This window comes from Scyliorhinus canicula, chromosome 24 (genome assembly GCF_902713615.1).
Source record: "Scyliorhinus canicula chromosome 24, sScyCan1.1, whole genome shotgun sequence".
In the NCBI taxonomy this organism is placed as follows: Eukaryota; Metazoa; Chordata; class Chondrichthyes; order Carcharhiniformes; family Scyliorhinidae; genus Scyliorhinus; species Scyliorhinus canicula.
This window is the reverse complement of record NC_052169.1, coordinates 26,655,702-26,678,960: the sequence shown is the minus strand read 5'-3', so window position 1 is coordinate 26,678,960 and position 23,259 is coordinate 26,655,702. Positions and strand designations below refer to the sequence as shown.

Here is a 23,259-nt window from a genome sequence, read left to right as displayed (position 1 = left end):
TTGGAACAAAATGCCTATTTCATTGATAATCATCATGATACTATCCAGGTTGTTATAACCCGTGTCCTACACAGGATGATATCACAGAATCTCACAGTGCAGAAGAGGCCCTTCGGTCCCTCGAGTTTGCTCCGATGCACAAAAGGCCCTGACCTGCCCACCTGATCCCACTTTCCAGCACTTGGCCCATAACCTTCAATGTTATGACGTCCAAGTGCTCATTCAGGTACTTTTTAAAGGATTTGTGCGATCCCACCTCTACCACCCTCCCAGGCAGTGCATTCCAGACTGTCATCACTCTCTGGGTAAAAACATTGTCCCTCACAGCCCCCCTAATCCTCCTGCCCTTCACCTTGAACTTGTGTCCCCTCGTAACTGACCCTTCAATTAAGGGGAACAGCTACTCCCTATCCACCCTGTCCATGCCCCTCATAATCTTGTAAATCTCGATCAAGTCGCCCCTCAGTCTTCTCTGCTCCAGTGAAAACAACCCAAGCCTATCCAACTTCTCTTTGCATCCTGGTGAATCACTATCTATGCCCAGATTGATAAAAGCAAGTATCCCATATGCCCTTTTCACTAGAACAAAGAAAATTACAGCACAGAAACAGGCCCTTCGGCCCCCCCAGCCTGCGGCGATCCAGATCCTTTATCTAAACCTGTCTCCTATTTTCCAAGGTCTACTTCCCTCTGTTCCTGCCCTTCTGCCTTCAGAGATCTATTTACAAACACGCCAAGGTCCCTCTGTTCCTCAGGACTTCCCAGTGTGATGTCATTCATTGAATATTTCCTTGTCACATTATTCCTTCCAAAGTATACCACCTCTCACTTTTCAGGGTTAAATCCTTTGTACATAAGAACTAGAAGCAGGAGTAGGCCATCTGGCCCCTCGAGCCTGCTCCGCCATTCAATGAGATCATGGCTGATCTTTTGTGGACTCTGCTCCACTTTCCGGCCCGAACACCATAACCCTTAATCCCTTTATTCATCAAAAAACTATCTATCTTTACCTTAAAAACATTTAATGCTTCACTGGGCAAGGAATCCCATAGATTTACAACCCTTTGGGTGAAGAAGTTCGTCCTAAACTCAGTCCTAAATCTACTACCCCTTATTTTGAGGCTATGCCCCCTAGTTCTGCTTTCACCCGCCAGTGGAAACAACCTGCCCGCAAAGCTATCAATCTGTCACTCCTTTCCGTGTCCGGGCCGGGTGAGGTTTCCCGTGTTGAGTCAAATTAATCCGCAGGCTATTAATCCCTTTCCTATCTATTCCCTTCATAATTTTAAATGTTTCTATAAGATCCCCCCTCATCCTTCTAAATTCCAACGAGTACAGTCCCAGTCTACTCAACCTCTCCTCATAATCCAACCCCTTCAGCTCTGGGATTAACCTAGTGAATCTCCTCTGCACACCCTTGTTGTATCAAATGATTTGAATCCAGTTTTGTTTAATTTACGGTTGCCGGTTGTTGGTGAGACATTGCTGAAACTCAGTAGAAATTCAAGTTTAAAAACTTGTCAGGTGCAAATAAGAATTGTTTTATTGAAGTTCATTGGTTACAACTTGAAAATGATTTAAAAGGTAGTTTGTAGACAATTTGATTTTCTTCAAAGAATCACAGGAATTATCTTCTGAGACAATAGTCTTATCACAACTTTAAAAGTCAAAGGCTGAAGTTAAAGTATGAAAATGAAATAGGAATACAGAACTCTTTTCTAACTCTCTTCCTTTACTCTCTCTCTCTCTCTCTCTTTCTGTCTTGTTCTCTTTGTCTCTTTCCTGTCTCTTTCTCTCTGTGTCTTTCTGACTTGTCTTTCTTCTCGCCTCTAGTCTTTTTGACTTGTCTGTCTCTAGTCTCTAGTCTCTAGTCTCTTGCCTCTAGTCTCTCGTCTTTATTCTCAAAATGGTGGCCAAATTATCCATGGATATACTCTTTGATATCTGTATTAAGCGATCCGATCACACCCCAATATAATCCTAATTGGTTTAAGCTATATTCAAAACACATTTGATTTGATAACAAGCCGTCCATCCTCCCAATGCAACGCCACTTCCAATTGTTGCTTATCTGCAACAATTGAGACGTTAGTCATCTCATCATGCTATTATTTCGAAAATATAAATGAAACTGTATTTTGACACAGTTTAAAATGTTTCGGCTTGCATACGTTATGGAATGTGGTTCAGGCTGTTATCACAAGTGGCCAGAATTCAAAACAATGGAACCTTTGATTATACCACCTTAAAACCCATGGGATTTGCTGCTGCCCTTGAAAGAATGTGATGTTTTTATCAGTGGTTCTGTTTTTCCCAAACACATGTCTGAGTTTGGAAGTTGTATATTTCTTTCATTTTAAAACTAGGATTTAATATTTCTGTCTTAAACAGTCTTCTTACCTATATTAAGTGTATTTAAAATACCTGACTTCTACAACCCTCCAGTGCCAGTACGTCCTTTCTCAAGTAAGGAGACCAAAACTGAACACAATACTCCAGGTGTGGCCGCACTAACACCTTATACAATTGCAGCATAACCTCCCTAATCTTAAACTCCATCCCTCTAGCAATGAAGGACAAAACTCCATTTGCCTTCTTAATCATCTGTTGCACCTGTAAACCAACCTTCTGCAACTCGTGCACTAGCACACCCAGATCTCTCTGCACAGCAGCATATTTTAATATTTTATCATTTAAAAAATAATCCCTTTTGTTATTCCTACCAAAATGGATAACCTCACATTTGTCAACATCATATTCCATCTTCCAGACCCCAGCCCATTCACTTAACCCAGTCCAAATCCCTCTGCAAACTTCCAGTATCCTCTGCACTTTTTGCTTTACCACTCATCTTAGTGTTGTCCGCAAACTTGGACACATTGCACTTGGTCCCCAACTCCAAATCATCTATGTAAATTGTGAACAATTGTGATCCCAACACTGAACCCTGAGGGACACCAATAGCTACTGATTGCCAATCAGAGAAACACCCATTAATCCCCACTCTTTGCTTTCTATTAATTAACCAATCCTCTATAAGCGATAAGCGAGATACTAAATCAATACTTTTTGTCAGTATTCACTCAGGAAAAAGATCATTTTGTGGAGGAGAATGCTGAGACCCAGGCTATTAGAATAGATGGCATTGAGGTGCGTAGGGAAGAAGTGTTGGCAATTCTGGACAAGGTGAAAATAGATAAATCCCCGGGGCCTGATGGGATTTATCCTAGGATTCTCTGGGATGCCAGGGAAGAGTTTGCTGAGCCTTTGGCTTTGATTTTTATGTCATCATTGGCTACAGGAATAGTGCCAGAGGACTGGAGGACAGCAAATGTGGTCCCTTTGTTCAAGAAGGGGAGTAGAGATAACTCCGGTAACTATAGGCCGGTGAGCCTCACGTCTGTTGTGGGTAAAGTCTTGGAGAAGATTATAAGAGATACGATTTATAATCCTCTAGATAGGAATAATATGATTAGGGATAGTCAGAATGGTTTTGTGAAGGGTAGGTCATGCCTCACAAACATTATCGAGTTCTTTGAGAAGGTGACTGAACAGGTAGACGAGGGTAGAGCAGTTGATGTGGTGTATCTGGATTTCAGTAAAGCGTTTGATAAGGTTCCCCACGGTCGGCTATTGCAAAAAATACGGAGGCTAGGGATGGAGGGTGATTTAGAGATGTGGATCAGAAATTGGCTGGTTGAAAGAAGACACAGGGTGGTGGTTGATGGGAAATGTTCAGAATGGAGTTCAGTTACGAGTGGCGTACCACAAGGATCTGTTCTGGGGCCGTTGCTGTTTGTCATTTTTATAAATGACCTAGAGGAGTGCGCAGAAGGTTGGGTGAGTAAATTTGCAGACGACACTGAAGTCGGTGGAGTTGTAGACAGTGCGGAAGGATGTTGCTGGTTACAGAGGGACATAGATAAGCTGCAGAGCTGGGCTGAGGTGGCAAATGGAGTTTAATGTAGAGAAGTGTGAGGTGATTCACTTTGGAAAGAATAACAGGAATGCGGAATATTTGGCTAATGGTAAGATTCTTGGTAGTGTGGATGAGCAGAGGGATCTCTGTGTCCATGTACATAGATCCCTGAAAGTTGCCACCCAGTGTTGGCCTTTATTGGTAGAGGGATTGAGTTCCGGAGCCATGAGGTCATGTTGCAGCTGTACAAAACTCTGGTACGGCTGCATTTGGAGTATTGCGTACAGTTCTGGTCGCCTCATTATAGGAAGGACGTGGAAGGCTTGGAATGGGTGCAGAGGAGATTTACCAGGATGTTGCCTGGTATGGAGGGAAAATCTTATGAGGAAAGGCTGATGGACTTGAGGTTGTTTTCGTTAGAGAGAAGAAGGTTAAGCGGTGACTTAATAGAGGCATACAAAATGATCAGAGGGTTAGATAGGGTGGACAGTGAGAGCCTTCTCCCGCGGATGGAGGTGGCTAGCACGAGGGGACATAGCCTTAAATTGAGGGGTAATAGATATAGGACAGTGGTCAGAGGTAGGGTTTTTACGCAAAGAGTGGTGAGGCCGTGGAATGCCCTACCTGCAACAGTAGTGAACTTGCCAACATTGAGGGCATTTAAAAGTTTATTGGATAAGCATATGGATGATAATGGCATAGTGTAGATTAGATGGCCTTTAGTTTTTGACTTCCCATGTCGGTGCAACATCGTGAGCCGAAGGGCCTGTACTGCGCTGTATCGTTCTATGTTCTACATTCTATCCATGCTGTACTCTTAACGCCATGCGTCATTATCTTATGGTAAGAAGTATTTTCCTTCTTTCTACCATCCTTTTTGTTGGGATAAACTTTTGCTGAGCACTGTGAAAAATGGCTAGGAAGGTTCTCCACTGTTTCACCGTAAAGTCTTTGCTCCCAGTCTACCTTAGCCAGCTCTTCCCTCATCCCATTGTAATAGAACAAAGAACAAAGAAAAGTACAGCACTGGAACAGGTCCTTCGGCCCTCCCAGCCTGCGCTGACCATGCTGCCCGTCTAAACTAAAATCTTCTACACTTCCGGGTACCATATCCCTCTATTCACATCCTATTCATGTATTTGTCAAGATGCCCCTTGAACGTCACTATCGTCCTTGCTTCCACCACCTCCTCCAGCAGCGAGTTCCAGGCACCCACTACCCTCTGTGTTTATAAAAAAAAACTTGCCTCGTACACCTCCTCTAAACCTTGCTCCTCGCACCTTAAACCTATGCCCCCGAGTAATTGATCCCTCTACCCTGGGGAAAAGTCTCTGACTATCCACTCTGTCTATGCCCCTCATAATTTTGTAGACCTCTATCAGGTCGCCCCTCAATCACCGTTGTTCCAGTGAGAAGAAACCAAGTTTATTCAACCGCTCCTCATAGCTAATGCCCTCCACACCAGGCAACATCCTGGTAAATATCTTCTGCACCCATCGCCTCCACATCCTTCTGGTAGTGTGGCAACCAGAATTGAACACTATACACCAAGTGTGGCCTAACTAAGGTTCTCTACAGCTGCAACCTGACTTGCCAATTCTTAGACTCAATGCCCCGGCCAATGAAGGCAAGCATACCGTATGCCTTCTTGACTACCTTCTCCACCTGTGTTGCCCCTTTCAGTGACCTGTGGACCTGTACACCAAGATCTCTAACTGTCAATACTCGAGGGTTCTGCCATTCACTGTAGGGAATCTACTTGTATTAGACCTTCCAAAATGCATGACCTCACATTTGTCCGGATGAAACTCCATCTGCCATATCTCCGCCCAAGTCTCCAAATGATCTTAAATCCTGCTGTATCCTCTGACAGTCCTCATTGCTATCCGGAATTCCACCAATCTTTGTGTCGTCCACAAACTTGCTAATCAGACCAGTTATATTTTCCTCCAAATCATTTATATCTACTATGAACAGCTAAGGTCCCAGCACTGATCCCTGCAGAACACCCTTCCTTTGCTACTCTCTGCCTTCTATGACCTAGCCAGTTCTGTAGCCACCTTTCCAGCTCACCTCTGATCCTGTGTGACTTCGCCTTTTGTACCAGTCTGCCATGAGGGACCTTGTCAAAGGCCGTACTGAAGTCCATATCGACAATATCCACTGCCCTACCTGCATCAATCATCTTTGTGACCTCTTCGAAAAACTATCAAGTTAGTGAGACACGACCTCTCCTTCACAAAACCGTGCTGCCTCTTGCTTCCAAATGGGAGGAGACCCTGTCTAGAAGAATTCTCTCCAGTAATTTCCCTACCACTTTCATAAGGCTCACCGGCCTGTAGTTCCCTGGATTATCCTTGCTACCCTTCTTAAACTAAGGAACAACATTGGCTATTCTCCAGTCCTCCGAGACATCACCTGAAGTCAGTGAGGATCCAAAGATTTCTGTCAAGGCCTCAGCAATTTCCTCTCTAGCCTCCTTCAGTATTCTGGGGTAGATCCCATCGGGACCTGGGAACTTATCCACCTTAATATTTTTCAAGACGCCCAACACCTCGTCTTTTTGGATCTCAATGTGACCCAGGCTATCTACCCTCTATCTACCATCTATTCCTGGCTACCCTCTTGCTTTTTATGTATGTGTAAAAAGTCTTGGGATTTTCTTTAACCCTATTTGCCTTTTCGTGACCCCTTTTAGCCCTCCTGACTCCTTGCTTAAGTTCCTTCCTACTTTCCTTATATTCTACACAGGCTTCGTCTGTTCCCAGCCGTCTAGCCCTGACTAATGCCTCCTTTTTATTTTTGACGAGGCCTACAATTTCCCTAGTTATCCAAGGATCGTGAAATTTGTCATAGTTATCCTTTTTCCTCACAGGAACATGCCAGTCCTGAATTCCTTTGAACTGACATTTGCAAGTCTCCCAGATATCCGATGTTTATTTACCCTCAAACATCCACCCTCAATCTAGGTTCCTCAGTTCCCGCCTAATATTGTTATAATTAGCCTTCCCCCAATTTAGCACATTCACCCTAGGATCACTCTTATCCTTGTCCACCAGCACTTTAAAACTTACTGAATTGTGGTCACTGTTCCCGAAATGCTCCCCCACTGAAACTTCTACCATCTGGCCGAGCTCATTCCCCAATACCAGGTCCAGTACAGCCCCTTCCCTAGTTGAACTATCTACATATTGTTTTAAGAAGTCCTCCTGGATGCTCCTTACAAACTCTGCCCTGTCCAGATGGAGTTTAATCCGGACAAATGTGAGGACATGCATTTTGGAAGGTCTAATACAGGTAGATTCCCTACAGTGAATGGCAGAACCCTCAAGTATTGACAGCTCGAGATCTTGGTGTACAGGTCCACAGGTCACTGAAAGGGGCAACACAGGTGGAAAAGGTAGTCAAGAAGGCATACGGCATGCATGCCTTCATGCCCCCAGCTCGAAGTGAGTTCCGGTCAATATTTGTGAAGTTAAAGTCTCCCATCACAACAACCCTGTTGCTTTTACTCCTTTGCAAAATTTCGTTACTCAGAGTAGTAAGGGTGTGGAATGCCCTGCCTGCAACAATAGTGGACTCGCTAACACTAAGGGCATTCAAATGGTCATTGGATAGACATATGGATGATAAGGCTATGTTGATGGTCTTTAGATTGGTTTCACAGGTCGGCGCAACATCGAGGGCCGAAGAGCCTGTACTGCGCTGTAATGTTCTATGTTCTGTCTACCTATCTGCTTCTCTATCTCCTGCTGCCTGTTGGGGGGCCTGTAGTAAACCCCCAACATTGTGACTGCACCCTTCTTATTCCTGATCTCTACCATATCGCCTCGCTGCCCTCTGAGGTGTCCTCCCGCAGTACAGCTGCTAACCAGTAGCGCAACTCTGCCACCCCTTTTACATCCCCATCTATCCCGCCTGAAACATCTAAATCCTGGAATGTTTAGCTGCCAATCCTGTCCTTCCCTCAACCAAGTCTCTGTAATGGCAACAACATCTTAGTTCCAAGTACTAATCCAAGCTCTTAAGTTCATCTGCCTTACCTGTTATACTTGCATGAAAACATATGCACTTCAGGCCACCAGTCCTGCTGTTTTCAGCCACAGCTCCCCGTCTGCTCTTCCTCCGAGCCATAGTGGCCCTAGTTCTTAGTTCTCCCTCAATTTTTTTCACCTTCTGACCTATTGCTCTGGTACCTACCCCCCTGCCATACTAGTTTAAACCCTCCCGTGTGCAAAGATCAATTAGAGGGGTGCAATGCTCTGCCTGTTTGCCCTCCCCCTTCAGGATGCCTGCTACCCGTTCTGAGACATCCTGGACCCTGGCACCAGGGTGGCAACATACCATCCTGGAGTCTCTTTCACGTCCACAGAAGCGCCTATCTGTGTCCCTGACTATAGAGTCCCCTGTGACGATTGCTCTTCCGCGCTTTGACCCTCCCTGCTGAATATCAGAGCCAGCCGTGGTGCCACTGCTCTGGCTGCTGCTGTTTTCCCCGATAGGCTATCCAAAGGGGTATACCTGTTCCAGAGGGGGGGCAACCACAGGGATTCCTGCACTGACTGCCTGCCCCTTCAGCTGGTCACCCATTTCTCTGCCTGCACCTAGGGTGTGACCACATCTCTATAACTGCTATCTATGGTCGAGCGAGGGAACCATGGGTTACTAAAGCAGTTGAAACACCTGTCAAGAGGAAGGAGGCTTTTGTGAAGATGAGACGTGATGGTTCAGTTGGGTCGCTTGAGAGTTAGAGGTTAGCTAGGAAGGCTCTGAAGAGAGAGCTAAGAAGAGCCAAGCGAGGACATGAGAAGTCTTTGGCAGGTAGGATCAAGGATAGAACATTACAGCCCTCGATGTTGCGCTGACCCGTGAAACCACCTGAAGCCTATCTGACCTACACTATTCCATTTTCATCCATATGTCTATCCAGTGACCACTTAAATGCCCTTAAATTTGGCGAGTTTACTACTGTTGCAGGCAGGGCGTTCCTCACCCCTACTACTGAGTAAAGAAACTGCCTCTGACATCTGTCCTATATCTACCACCCCTCAATTTAAAGCTATGTCCCCTCGTGTTGGTCATCACCATCCGAGGAAAAAGACTCTCACTGTCCACCCTATCTAACCCTCTGACTATCTTATATGTCTCTATTAAGTCACCTCTCAGCCTTCTCCTCTCTAACGAAAACAACCTCACGTCCCTGAGCCTTTCCTCGTAAGACCTTTCTTCCATACCAGGCAACATCCTAGTAAGTCTCCTCTGAACCCTTTCCAAAGCTTCCACATCCTTCCTATAATGTGGTGACCAGAACTGCACGCAGTACTCCAGGTGCGGCCGCACCAGAGTTGTACAGCTGCAGCATGACCTCGTGGCTCCGAAACTCAATCCCCCTACTGATAAAGGCTAGCACACCATAGGCCTTCTTAACAGCCCTATTAACCTGGGTGGCAACTTTCAGGGATTTATGTACCTGGATGCCGAGATCTCTCTGTTCATCTACACTGCCAAGAATCTTGCCATTAGCCCAGTACTCTGCATTCCTGTTACTCCTTCCAAAGTGAACCACCTCTCACTTTTCCGCATTAAACTCCATCTGCCACCTCAGCCCAGCTCTGCAGCTTATCTATGTCCCTCTGTAACCTATAACATCCTTCAGCACTATCCACAACTCCACCGACCTTCGTGTCATCTGCAAATTTACTAACCCATCCTTCTACACTCTCTTAGAACATAGAACAGTACAGCACAGAACAGGCCCTTCGGCCCTCAATGTTGTGCCGAGCCATGATCACCCTACTCAAACCCACGTATCCACCCTATACCCGTAACCGAACAACCCCCCCCCTTAACCTTACTTTTATTAGTACACTACGGGCAATTTAGCATGGCCAATCCACCTAACCTGCACAGCTTTGGACTGTGGGAGGAAACCGGAGCACCCGGAGGAAACCCACGCACACAGGGGGAGGACGTGCAGACTCCATACAGACAGTGACCCAGCCGGGAATCGAACCTGGGACCCTGGAGCTGTGAAGCATTTATGCTAACCACCATGCTACCCTGCTGCCCTGCTTTTATAAAAATGACAAACAGCAGTGGCCCCAAAACAGATCCTTGCAGTACACCACTAGTAACTGAACTCCAAGATGAACATTTGCCGTCAACCACCACCCTCTGTCTTCTTTCAGCTAGCCAATTACTGATCCAAACCGCTAAATCACCTTCAATCCCATACTTCCGTATGTAGATATAGGTATGTCAGGAATAAAAGAATGACTAAGGTAAGAGTAGGGCCAGTCAAGGACAGTAGTGGGAAGTTGTGCGTGGAGTCGAAGGAGATAGGAGAGGTGCTAAATGAATATTTTTCGTCTGTATTCACACAGGAAAAAGACAAAGTTGTCAAGGAGAATACTGAGATACAGGCTACTAGACTAGAAGGGCTTGAGGTTCAGAAGGAGGAGGTGTTAGCAATTCTGGAAAGTGTGAAAATAGATACGTCCCCTGGGCCGGATGGGATTTATCCTAGGATTCTCTGGGAAGCTAGGGAGGAGATTGCTGAGCCTTTGGCTTTGATCTTTAAGTCATCTTTGTCTACAGGAATAGTGCCAGAGGACTGGAGGATAGCAAATGTTGTACAAGAAGGGGAGTAGAGACAACCCCGGTAACTATAGACCAGTGAGCCTTACTTCTGTTGTGGGAAAAGTCTTGGAAAGGTTTCTAAGAGAGAGGATGTATAATCATCTGGAAAGGAATAATTTGATTAGAGATGGTCAACATGGTTTTGTGAAGGGTAGGTCGTGCCTCACAAACCTCATTGAGTTCTTCGAGAAGGTGACCAAACAGGTGGTTGAGGGTAAAGCAGTTGATGTGGTGTATATGGATTTCAGTAAAGCGTTTGATAAGGTTCCCCACGGTATGCTATTGCGGAAAATACAGAGGCATGGGATTCAGGGTGATTTAGCAGTTTGGATCAAAAATTGGCTAGCTGATAAAAGACAAAGGGTGGTGGTTGATGGGAAATGCTCTGACTGGTGTCCCGTTACTAGTGGTGTGCCACAAGGATCTGTTTTATAAATGACCTGGAGGAGGGCGTAGAAGGATGGGTGAGTAAATTTGCAGATGACACTAAAGTCGGTGGAGTTGTGGACAGCGCAGAAGGATGTTACAAGTTACAGAGGGACATAGATAAGCCGCAGAGTTGGGCTGAGAAGTGGCAAATGGAGTTTAATGCAGAAAAGTGAGGTGATTCATTTTGAAGGAATAACAGGAAGGCAGAGTACTGGGCTAATGGTAAGATTCTTGGTAGTGTGGACGATTAGAGAGATCTCGGTGTCCATGTCCATAGATCCATGAAAGTTGCCACCCAGGTTGAGAGGGTTGTTAAGAAGGCGTACGGTGTGTTAGCTTTTATTGATAGAGGAATTGAGTTTATGAGCCATGAGGTCATGTTGCAGTTGTACAAAACACTGGTGCGGCCGCATTTGGAGTATTGTGTGCAATTCTGGTCGCCACATTATAGGAAGGATGTGGAAGCATTGGAAAGGGTACAGAGGAGATTTACAAGAATGTTGCCTGGTATGGAGGGAAGATCATATGAGGAAAGGTTGAAGGACTTGAGGCTGTTTTCGTTACAGAGAAGAAGGTTAAGAGGTGATTTAATTGAGGCATACAAGATGATCAGAGGATTAGATAGGGTGGACATTGAGAGCCTTTTTCCTCAGATGGTGATGTCGAGCACGAGGGGACATAGCTTTAAACTGAGGGGAGATAGTTATAGGACAGATGTCAGAGGTAGGTTCTTTACTCAGAGAGTAGTAAGGGCGTGGAATGCCCTGCCTGCAACAGTAGTGGACTCGCCAACACTAAACACATTCAAATGGTCATTGGATAGGCATATGGACGAGAAGGGAATAGTGTAGAGGGACTTTAGAAGGGTTTCACAGGACGGCGCAACATCGAGGGCCGAAGGGCCTGTACTGCGCTGTTATGTTCTATGAAGTTTTCGCCATCTGCAAGCTCCTAAGTGCATCCAACTGCTGCTCCAACCGAACCATGCGGTCTGTGAGGAGCTCCAGTTGGGTGCACTTTCTGCAGATGAAGCCATCCGGGATGCTGGAAGCCTCCCGGAGCTGCCACATCTCACAGTCAGAGCACTGCACCCCTCTAATTAACATTACGTTAATTAATTAGTAAATTAAATTTTAAAATTTTTTTTATAGTTACTGTTAACTATATGTTTCCCAGCACTAGATTTCTACTATGAATGTAAATGTTAAATACAGTGATCTCTGGCTTGGATACCCCTCTAAATTATGATTAAGTAATTAATTAATTATGTTTAATTAGTTTAACAAAGTTTAATTTTTAAATATAGTACAGATTCCCCATCAGCCAATCAGGTCACAGGTTTCCTGTGACGTCACTTTTCAGTCGTCGTCCCCAGTCGGATCACTCGGGATAGCCACCATATCTATCACTTAGCTGTTCCCAAGCTGCTCCCCTGCTCGCGCTCTCGCTCTCTCCCGGAAATGAAGGCCACTCGAACCTGGGGGTAAGATTTACATCACCTCCCTTCCCATGGTGCTCCCTGGTTTTCTCCCTGTTTCCGGGAATGCACTCTGGATCTCTCCCTGCTGATTACCAGTTACAAAGCCAAACGAAGGAAACAGAACAAAAAGGGAAACAGCACCTCCTCCCACTCTGCCAAATAATCACACTGCCCAAATTATCAAGTTCCAATTCCCACTCTGGCTGTGTCTCCTTCACCTGCGCAAAGCTCCTTTGTTCAACCACAAACACTAATGATTGACTTTACCTTCTGAATTTTGTATTCCACCATATTGTGATAGCTCCTCTCCTATGAGATCATTAATCAATCTTGTCTCATTACACTGTTTCCGTTACATTCTGTTCCAGGAAACTATCTCTGATACATTCTATGGATTCCTCCTCAAGGCTGCCTTGACCAACCTGGTTAAACCACCTGGTTAAACCTATCGACAATCGATAACTGCTTAACCATTTCTTTATGCATCATTTATTTCTTTGTTTGTTGCCAGCCCTCCACCATAATGTTACTATTTGGTGGCCGATAGACTACTGCTATCAGTGACTGTTCTGCCTTACTATTCCTGATTTCCACCCAAATGGATTAAACCTTATCCTCCAGAGCACCGATGTTATCCCTTACTATTGCCCGGATGTCATCCTTAAATAACAGAGCGACACCACCTCCCTTACCATCCACTCTGTCTTTCCAAATAGTTTGATACCCTCGGATATTTAATTCCCAGTCGTGACCATCCTTTAACCATGTTTCAGTATTGGCCACTAAATCATTGTCATTCATGATGATTTGCGCCATCAACTCATTTACTTTCTTCCAAATACTGCAAGAATTTAGGTAAAGTACTCTTATGTTGGCATTTATACCTCAGTTTTGAATCTTAACACCTCTATCAGTAACCGCTCCAAAGTTATTTTTCCTTTTAACTTTTCTCCATGTTTTCCTTATTGTGGAACACCTATCTTCATATCATAATCTGCTGCATCGCTTTCCATTTATGTTTTTACTTCCCGTTTTATTCCTTTTAGTATTACTGGGCCGATTCACTGAGCTCCCCTCAGTCACTGTCCCCTGTACTGTGACCCTTTTTGATTTTTGACAATGGCTTCTCTGCCTTGCACTTTCCCCTTACTGCCTTTTGTTTCTGTCCCCGTTTTACTTTCCCCGGACTTCCTGCATTCGTTCCCATCCCCCTGCCACATTAGTTTAAACCCTCCCCAACAGTACGAGCAAAAACCACCCCCGCCCCGAGGACATTGGTTCCAATCCTGCCCAGGTACAGACCGTTTCTACTGGTTCCACCTCCCCCAGAACAAGTTCCAATGCCCCAGGAATTTGAATCCTTCCCAAGCCACACATTCATCCTATCTATCCTGACATTCCTACACTGACTAGCTTGCGGCACTGATAGTAATCCTGACATTACTACCTTTGAGGTCTGACTTTTTAGTTTAACTCCTAACTTCCTGTACGCAGCTTGTAGGACCTCTTCTGTTTTTTATCTGTATCGTTGGTGCCTATATGCACCACGACAGCTGGCTGTTCACCTCCTTTGGAATGTCCTGCAGCCACTCCGAGAGATCCTTTAACCTTGCACCAGGGAGGCAACATACCATCCTGGAGTCTCGATTGCATCTGCAAAACCGTTTGTTTATTCCCCTTACAATTGAGTCCCCTATCACTATAGCCCTGCCATTCTTCTTCCTGCCCTCCTGCACACAGAGCCAGCCACGGTGCCATGAACCGGTTGCTGCTGCCTTCACCTGGTGAGCCAGCTCCCTCAACAGTATCCAAATCTGTATATTTGTAGTGCTGTTGGGGAAGGTTGAAACTAATGTGGCAGGGGGATGGGAGATGACCGCAGGTGACATCTGCACTGCATTCCTACTCTTCCTCTGTCTGATGGTCACCCATTTTCTACGTCCCTCAGTAATCTTCACCTGCGGTGTGATCAACTCAGCCAAATGTGCTATCCACGATGTCCTCAGCATGCGGATGCTCCAAAGTGAATCCATCCGCAGCTCCAGAGCCGCCAAGCGGACTAACAGGAGCTACAGCTGGACACACTTCATGCACTTGAAGGAGGCAGGGTCAGTGGATGTGTCCCTGAACTCCCACGTCGTACACTAGCAGCATGACACGGGTCTGGGATCTTCTGCCATGTCTTAAACCTTAGGTCATCTAATACAACTACAATTTCAAAAAACAAAAGAAAAACAAAAAAATTGACAGATGAAAAGAACAATTACTTCCCAGTCACCACTACTTACCAGCAGGTCCCCTCTTGGCCAATCTATTCACAACCCTCCTATGCCGTCGCTCTTCAATTTCTCCCCAGTCTAACCCTCAGATTTACCGTTTACCCGCTTACCTTCCCAAGATGTGTTCCCGGACACAGCTCCCGGGGTTCCCGGACACAGCTCCCGGGGTTCCCGGACACAGCTCCCGGGGTTCCCGGACACAGCTCCCGGGGTTCCCGGACACAGCTCCCGGGGTTCCCGGACACAGCTCCCGGGGTTCCCGGACACAGCTCCCGGGGTTCCCGGACACAGCTCCCGGGGTTCCCGGACACAGCTCCCGGGGTTCCCGGACACAGCTCCCGGGGTTCCCGGACACAGCTCCCGGGGTTCCCGGACACAGCTCCCGGGGTTCCCGGACACTGCTCCCGGGGTTCCCGGACACTGCTCCCGGGGTTCCCGGACACTGCTCCCGCCATTCCCGGTTGCACCTGGAGCCCCTGTGAAGGTAGGTTCCCTCAAGACACTAGGCCCGAAATCTGCCCCACGCTCAATTTAAACACTTACCGGTCGCTAGCGTCCTCCCTCCGTATACTGCTCCCGCGATTCCTGACTGCTCCTGGGGCTCCTGTGAAGGTAAGTTCTTGAGAGACACTACCTTTCTGTCCATTTGACCATCCCGCCTATCTTCCTGTAGCCCAAGACACTCGGCCTCACTGTTAACCACCCTGCCAATCTTTGTGTCATCTGCAAACTAACTGATCCTGACCACCCCCCACCCCCACCACCACATAGTCATCTATGTCATTTATATAAATGACAAACAATACGGAACCCACCACTTGTCACTGATATAAAGAACAATACAACACAGGAACAGGTCCTTCGGCCCTTCAAGCATGCACCGGTCATGATACCACCCTTGGCCTGGCCATCCACTCTATCCATGCCCCTCATAATTTTGTAGACCTTCATCAGGTCACCCCTCAACCTCCGACTTTCTAATAAAAACAGTCGGAGTCAATTCAGCCCGTCCACATTGCTAACACCCTCCAGACCAGACAACACCCTGGTACACCTTTGCACTCTCTCCAAAGCCTCCACATCCATCTCGTAGTGTGGCCCATTCTGGTCCACCAATGACACCAGAGCCACAGAAATGTGCTCGACTCTTAACGGCTACATAAAATAACCATGGGTCGCAGTGGTTCAAGATGATGGCTCACTGTCACTGGGTGATTAAATGCTGACCTCGACGTGACACATACAAATACAAAAACAATTCTGACTCTACAGTTGGACAGCAACGTGAAACACTGACTGTGAAAGTTTAAATTTCAGGCCTTGGGTCACTAGCTGTGTGGAGTCTGCACCCGTGTCTGAGTGGGTTTCCTACGGGTGCTCCAATTTCTTCCCACAGTCCAGGGATGTGCAGGTTAGGTGGGGTTACAGGGGATCGGGCGGGGTCATGGGCCTGGGGGGATGTTCTTTCGGATGGTCGATGCAGACTCGATGGGCTGAATGACCTCCTTCTGCATTCCATGAAATGAATCTTGTCCTTTTTGAGGAGCTTTAGTAAAAATTGAGAAGCAGAGAATGAGGTGGAAATGAAGGACTATGCAGTGCCTCGTGGTGATGTGTTCTATCTCCTGCAGGACTGTCGCAAGGTGATTCTTTCCACCAACATTGCAGAAACATCTGTCACAATTCCTGGCATCAAGTACGTCGTGGATACAGGAATGGTGAAAGCTAAACGCTACACCCCTGGTAGGTGATATCTATGTCTGCCTCTCCTCACTCCCTCATTGCTCTCCACCCTCCGTTTCCCATTGCCCTATTCCCCTACCTCCCCGCCACTTCATCTTGCTCAAGTGGCAAAACAGTAACTGTTGGCACATGCCTGACTCAATGCACCATTGACAGCTAAGCCATCAGCTGCTTAGACCTCTGTATAATTTCTGACCATATTCTTTCCCTAAACCCATCTGCCATTCCATCCCACTGTCTCTCTTCCTCTCAGAAACTCCTTAAATCCTACTTCTTTGACCAAACTATTACTACTTTGGTGGCTTGGTAACACATTTTGTTTGATGAGGCTGCTCTTGAACATTTTTATTATGGGAGGAAGACAGGAGCAGGAGGCTTTGTCATTTTGAGCTTGTTTCGCCATTCGAATGATCATAGCTGACCTGCTATCGAACACAATATGACTGCTTTTGCCCCAAAGATGTGCAGGTTAGGTGGATTGGCCATGATAAATTGCCCATAGTGTCCAAAATTGCCCTTAGTGTTGGGTGGGGTTACTGGGTTATGGGGATAGGGTGGAGTTGTTGACCTTGGGTAGGGTGCTCTTTCCAAGAGCCGGTGCAGACTCGATGGGCTGAATGGCCTCCTGCACTGTAAATTCTATAATACAGACAAAGTAAGACCTCCTTCTGCCCTCCTAGCCTGTGGCGATCATGATGCCTGTCTAAACTAAAACCTTCTGCACTTCCGGGCTCCGTATTCCTCTATTCCCATCTTAATCATCTATTTGTCAAGGTTCCTTTTAAACGCCGCTATCGTATCTGCTTCCACCACCTCTCCTGGCATCAAGTTTCAAACACTCACGTTTATCAATCTCTGATGCGGAATCAATTATGAATTGTGATTTGTGAAAGTGAATTCTAAACTCTTACCACTCTTTGCAGAATTGTTTGCCAATTTCACTTCGGAAAGATCTGCCGCAGATTTCTAAGACTTTGCCCCTTGGTCCGATTTCCTTAGCCAGCAAAAATAGCTTCTCTCTATCCATCTTGAAAGCTTTAATGAAATCTCTCTTTCACCATTTTAATTCCTGGGCATACAAACCTAGTTTATGTTAAACCTCCTTGTAATCTAAGCCTTGGATTCCAGGTGTAATTCCTTTTTTGAAATGAATTTGGAGTATCCAATTATTTTTTTTCCCCCAAATTAAAGGGCGGTTTTAGCATGACCGATCCACCTACCGTGCACATCTTTGGGTTGTGGGGGTGAGACCCACGCAGCCATGGGGAGAATGTGCCAACTCCATGCGGACAGTGACCCAGGGCCAGGATCGAACCTGGGTCCTGGGTGCCGTGAGGCAGCAGTGCTAACCACTGTGCGCACCGTGCCATCCTCCAGGTATAATTTCTGTATCGTTCGTCACCTCCCTTGTGTTGCTGCAGATGAAGAATTTATTCTGAAATAGGCCGACCTACCTGACTGAAATAAAGTGGAGCTGTTGTAACTGTTGGTGTGTTGTAGAGAATGGATTGGAGGTCCTTGCCGTGCAGCATGTTTCAAAAGCTCAGGCGTGGCAGAGAGCAGGGCGAGCAGGACGGGAGCAGGCAGGAATCTGTTACCGACTCTACACCGAGGGAGAATTTGAGAAGTTCCTCAACATGACGGTCCCAGAGATACAAAGGTGATTGTACTCTCCATATCTCTCTGATAGAAGCTGTTTGGGATAATGTTACTGATGGTTGAATCCAAGTTTCCCTGTACTCTGACCAGTTGTAATGACGCTTGATTTGATGCTGACCCTCAGCCAGTTCTGTAACCTTCCCTCATCTTACTCTGTGCAGGTGTAATCTCGCGAGCGTTATGCTTCATCTCCTGGCACTTCGCATTCCCGACATCCTCAACTTTGACTTTATATCGAAACCGTCACCAGGTAAGGGATTAGATGGTTCTGTCACATCGTTAGACTTGGTTTTCCAGCCCTTGTACGTGGCGTTTTCACAGCCTGAAAGTGATCTGACTTGTGAGTATTCTCATTCCTTGGAAATGTAACCACCAGAAAAATTAAAACAAAAAGATAAGATTCTGCTGATATTGCAATTGGAAATGTTCAATACTGAGAGGAAAGAATTAATGTTTCAGTTCAATATTTCATCAGAACAAGGTCTGCACCGCCCGGGGTCTGTATTGCTGTCTAATGTCTGCCATTTCTCACCTCTAGTCATATGCTACAACTAAACCAGCAAACAGAAGGAGGCCATTCGGCCCACTGAGTTTGCATCAACCCTCCAAGAAAGCACTCCCCCTCAGCCTATCACTGTAGCCCCACGTAACCTGCTCAGCTTCAGACTGTGGGAGGCACCCGGAGGAAACCCACGCAGACACGGGGAGAATGAGCAAACTCCACATAGAAAGTGACCCAAGCCGGGAATCAAACGCGGGTACCTGGAGCTGTGAGGCAGCAGTGCTATCCACTGTGCCGCCCTGAAACTATTACCTCTGTGATACCCTGATTCACCTCAGTCACTCCCATCGCACCATCTCTTTCCTATGGCACATTTCCATGCACAGGAGATGCACAACACATGGGGCCTCACGGTAGCATGGTGGTTAGCATCAATGCTTCACAGCTCCAGGGTCCCAGGTTCGATTCCCGGCTGGGTCACTGTCTGTGCGGAGTCTGCACATTCTCCCCGTGTGTGCGTGGGTTTCCTCCGGGTGCTCCGGTTTCCTCCCACAGTCCAAAGATGTGCGGGTTAGGTGGATTGGCCATGCTAAATTGCCCGTAGTGTAAGGTTAATGGGGGGATTGTTGGGTTATGGGTCTACGGGTTACGTGGGTTTAAGTAGGGTGATCATTGTTCGGCACAACATTGAGGGCTGAAGGGCCTGTTCTGTGCTGTACTGTTCTATGTTCTATGTTCTCACTGTCTAGGCCCCAAAGCCTGCTGCCAGGTGAAGCATTGAGTTCCTTCCAGCTTGCTGTTATATTCGCTGCTCACAATGCAGCCCCTTCTACATTGGGGAGACCAAACACGTGGGCTTCAATAGGGTGCTCTTTGTAAGAGCCGGTGCAGGTTCGATGGGCCGAATGGCCTCCTTCTGCACAGTAAATTCTATGATTCAAACACAGACTGGGTGAGCACATTGCGGGATTGCACAGTAATGATCCTCCGCTTCCGCTTGCTTCTCGTTTTAATTCTCCACTTTGACCTTCCTATAATAGTCTAATGAAGCTGAATGAGCGGTGGCACCTCTGCATTGGGACACTTTACAGCCTTCGTAGATTCAATGTTACGTTATAGAATCATGGAATGCGCTTGACAATTTCCGAATCGTGACTCATGTTTTTCCTGCAGCAGGTTCTGATAATGAATCTCCTCTTTTCTTGACCCAGTGTTTGTTTGTGTCCTTGTCTCCTTGCATCATCATTCCTTTTCTAAATTAATCTCTTCTGCCTTCCACCCCATCGCAGGCTTCCCTTTTGTTCTTTTCCACCCCTCCCTGGAGCTGCACGGTTGTATACATGGCTGGCACTGTGGCTTCACAGTGCCAGGGTCCCAGGTTCGATTCCCGGCTTGGGTCACTGTCTGTGCAGAGTCTGCACGTTCTCCCTGTGTCTGCGTGGGTTTCCTCCGGGTGCCCCGGTTTCCTCCCACAGTCCGAAGACGTGCAGGTTAGATGGATTGGCCATGATGAATTGCCCATAGTGACCAAAAAGGTTAGGCGGGGTTATTGGGTTACGAGGACAGGGTGGAAGTGGGTCGGTGCGGACTCGATGGGGTGAATGGCCTCCTTCTGCACTGTATGTTCTTTGTTCCCTATCCCTGCTTGATGCCTATTACATCTGTCTTTTCCAATCTAATCTCTCCATAGTGTTACCTGACCCACTGAAAACTTCCAGCATTTCCCATTTTTTTATATAAAGCAAATCGAGCAGAGCTGTGAATTTTGTTAATTTAGTTGGTGATGGAACCATCAATTCACCAGACACGTGCTTTCCGATATGAACAGTGGTTTTAATCTTACTACAGAGCCAGCCTGTTACCCGTTGATGAACTCTCGGTGAACTGCAGGCTGACTCTGGACAAGGGTATTTATACAGCAGCACAAGGGGGAGGAGTCGTGGGCGGAGCCAAGGGTGGAGCCCTGTACAAACTCCTGAGCATTCCCAGACTCCCCCTAGTGGTCGGATAACGCTACTGCGCTTACAAAGATACAGTGTGAATTACCAAGTTACATTCGCCACATTCACCCCCTGCAAAAAAATCAAGTCCGGCGGGGGTGGTGGCCTACAAAGTCAGTCTGTCCGGTGGTCGTACTGTCCGCTGTGATCTGCGGAGCACCGGGGTTGCAGCCTCTTGCGGTGGCTGGATGGGTGTTGTGTGCTGGGGTACGATGGCGGACTCCAGGGAGGGTTGTATCCAAGCTTCATACTCCTGGTTCGACTGGGGGCTGGCCGGTGAGGGTGCGCGGAACTGGTGGAGCGTGCTCGGGAGTGCGAGGGGGCGGCAGCATGGGGTGTAGGGTGAGGGGTCCTTCTGTGGCGGTAGATCTGGCGGGTGCCAGATCCCGGAGGGATGCAGTGTCCTGACGGCAGTCAGGGAACTTGACGAATGTGTACTGGGGGTTGGAGTGGAGCAGGCGCACCTTCTCAACGAGGGGGTCAGTTTTGTGTGCTCTGATGTGTTTCCTCAGGAGTACGGGGCCCACACCTCAGCCATGCCAGAAGTGAGACCCCCGTGGTAGTGCCCCTGGAAAAAATGAAGAGCCCCTCATGAGGGGTCTGATTGGTCGCTGTGCACAAAAGGGACCTAATAGCATGGAGCACGTCTGGGAGGACTTCCTGCCACTGGGAGACTTGGAGCTTTCTAGACCGGAGGGTCAGGAGGACTGTCTTCCAGACCGTCGCATTCTCCCTCTCCACCTGCCCGTTGCCCCTGGGGTTGTAGCTGGTAGTCCTGCTCGAGGCAATGCCCTTGTCGAACAGGTACTAACGCAGCTCTTCGCTCATGAAGGACGAACCCTGGTCGCTGTGTACGTAGCTGGGGAAACCAAACAGGGTGAAGATGCTATGCAGGGCCCTAATGACTGTGTGGGAGGTCATGTTGGGGCACGGGATAGCAAATGGGAAATGGGAGAACTCATCTACGACGTTTAGAAAGTAAACGTTCTTGTTAGTTGAGGGGAGTGGCCCTTTGAAATCTGAAAACTAAAAAATAAAACTTGTTAGTTTAGCAATCCGACGGACAGAACTTTTCTTTTTTGGTTAGAGGAGGAGGATGGTGGGAGACACTATGTAAGTAGTGTTTCCGGTAAAACTGTCACTCGAGAACAGCCGCTTCACAAACCACCTTCAGCTTACGCTCCAGAGACTACTCTCCAGAATCGGCTGCATTATTGGACACACTCATCTCCATCAAGGACGGTCACCTCAGCACTTTGCTTTACCGCAAGCCAACGGAGCAGGGCAGCAGGGTAGCATGGTGGTTAGCATAAATGCTTCACAGCTCCAGGGTCCCAGGTTCGATTCCCGGCTGGGTCACTGTCTGTGTGGAGTCTGCACGTCCTCCCCGTGTGTGCGTGGGTTTCCTCCGGGTGTTCCGGTTTCCTCCCACAGTCCAAAGATGTGCGGGTTAGGTGGATTGGCCATGCTAAATTGCCCGTAGTGTCCTAATAAAAGTAAGGTTAAGGGGGGGTTGTTGGGTTACGGGTATAGGGTGGATACGTGGGTTTGAGTAGGGTGATCATGGACATCCAGGACCTGGCACCAGGACCTGGTACCAGGGAGGCAAACTGCCATCCTGGAGTCTCAATCACGGCCACAGAAGCGCCTATCTGTATCCCTGATTATTGAATCCCCTACCCCTATTGCTTTGCTATGCTTTGTACTCCGTGCAGCAGGGCTAGTTGTGGTGCCTTCACTTTGGCCACTGCTGCTGCTGTCCCCTGATGGACCTTCGCCCCCATCAGTATCCAAAACGGCATACTTGTTAGATAGGGGGACAGCACCCTTGCACTGTCTGCCTCCCCTTCTGGCGGTCACCCATCTACCTTCCTATACCTTGGGTGTGACCACATCTCTGTAGCTATTATCTATAACAATTTCATCTAATTGTGGGCTCCTCAGTGCTTCCAGCTGCTTCTCTAACTGATCCATGCGTTCGGTCAGCTTCTGCAGCTGAATGCACTTCCCACAGATGTTGTCCTCAGGGACACTTGAAGTGTCCATGATGCCCCACATGGCGCATGGCCTGCCAATTGACATCTCTCTCCCTCTGTTGGTTGTGAGATTAAGAACTAAATACCAGTTAGGTCCTTAATAAACATTTACTGCTGCTGCTTTCACAAATAAGCCTCCAAAAATGTATGTACCGTTTGGTATAAAATATTAAATTTAGCTTGCTAACCTCTAGTACGTGTGAGAAGAAAGAAACCCTTAACTCTCAAAATGTAGTTCCGAATCTGCTCCGGTGAGCATCCCAGACGACACTGCAGATTTCTCCCGCTCAGCTGTGCTCCCGGTGTGAAGGACTTAGCTGCGACTCAGCAGTCAGCTCCCTCCCATGGAGTCACATGCAGCCGGGTAAGGCCACTCACTGGAAATTTGAGTGCCAAATCCGGGTGCTGCGGTTTCCTCCCACAGTTCAAAGACGTGCAGATTAGGTGTATTGGCCATGATAAATTGCCCTTAGTGACCAGAAAGGTTAGGTGGGGTTACTGGGTTATGGGGACTGGGTGGAGGTGTGGGTTTAATTAAGGTGCCCTTTCAAAGGCACTGTGCAGACTTGATGG

General features: G+C 47.3%; 1 protein-coding gene across 4 annotated transcripts in view; it reads left to right on the top strand.

The window, feature by feature from the left end:
• Window positions 1-23,259, top strand: part of dhx33 (DEAH (Asp-Glu-Ala-His) box polypeptide 33) — a 117,978-nt gene that overhangs the window by 65,569 nt on the left and 29,150 nt on the right. For all 4 annotated transcript variants that reach the window (XM_038784313.1, XM_038784312.1, XM_038784311.1 and 1 more), the window contains 3 exons: window positions 16,378-16,489; window positions 17,990-18,149; window positions 18,310-18,398. In XM_038784313.1, coding sequence (XP_038640241.1) covers window positions 16,378-16,489; window positions 17,990-18,149; window positions 18,310-18,398 — 361 coding nt within the window. The remainder of the gene's footprint in view (window positions 1-16,377; window positions 16,490-17,989; window positions 18,150-18,309; window positions 18,399-23,259) is intronic.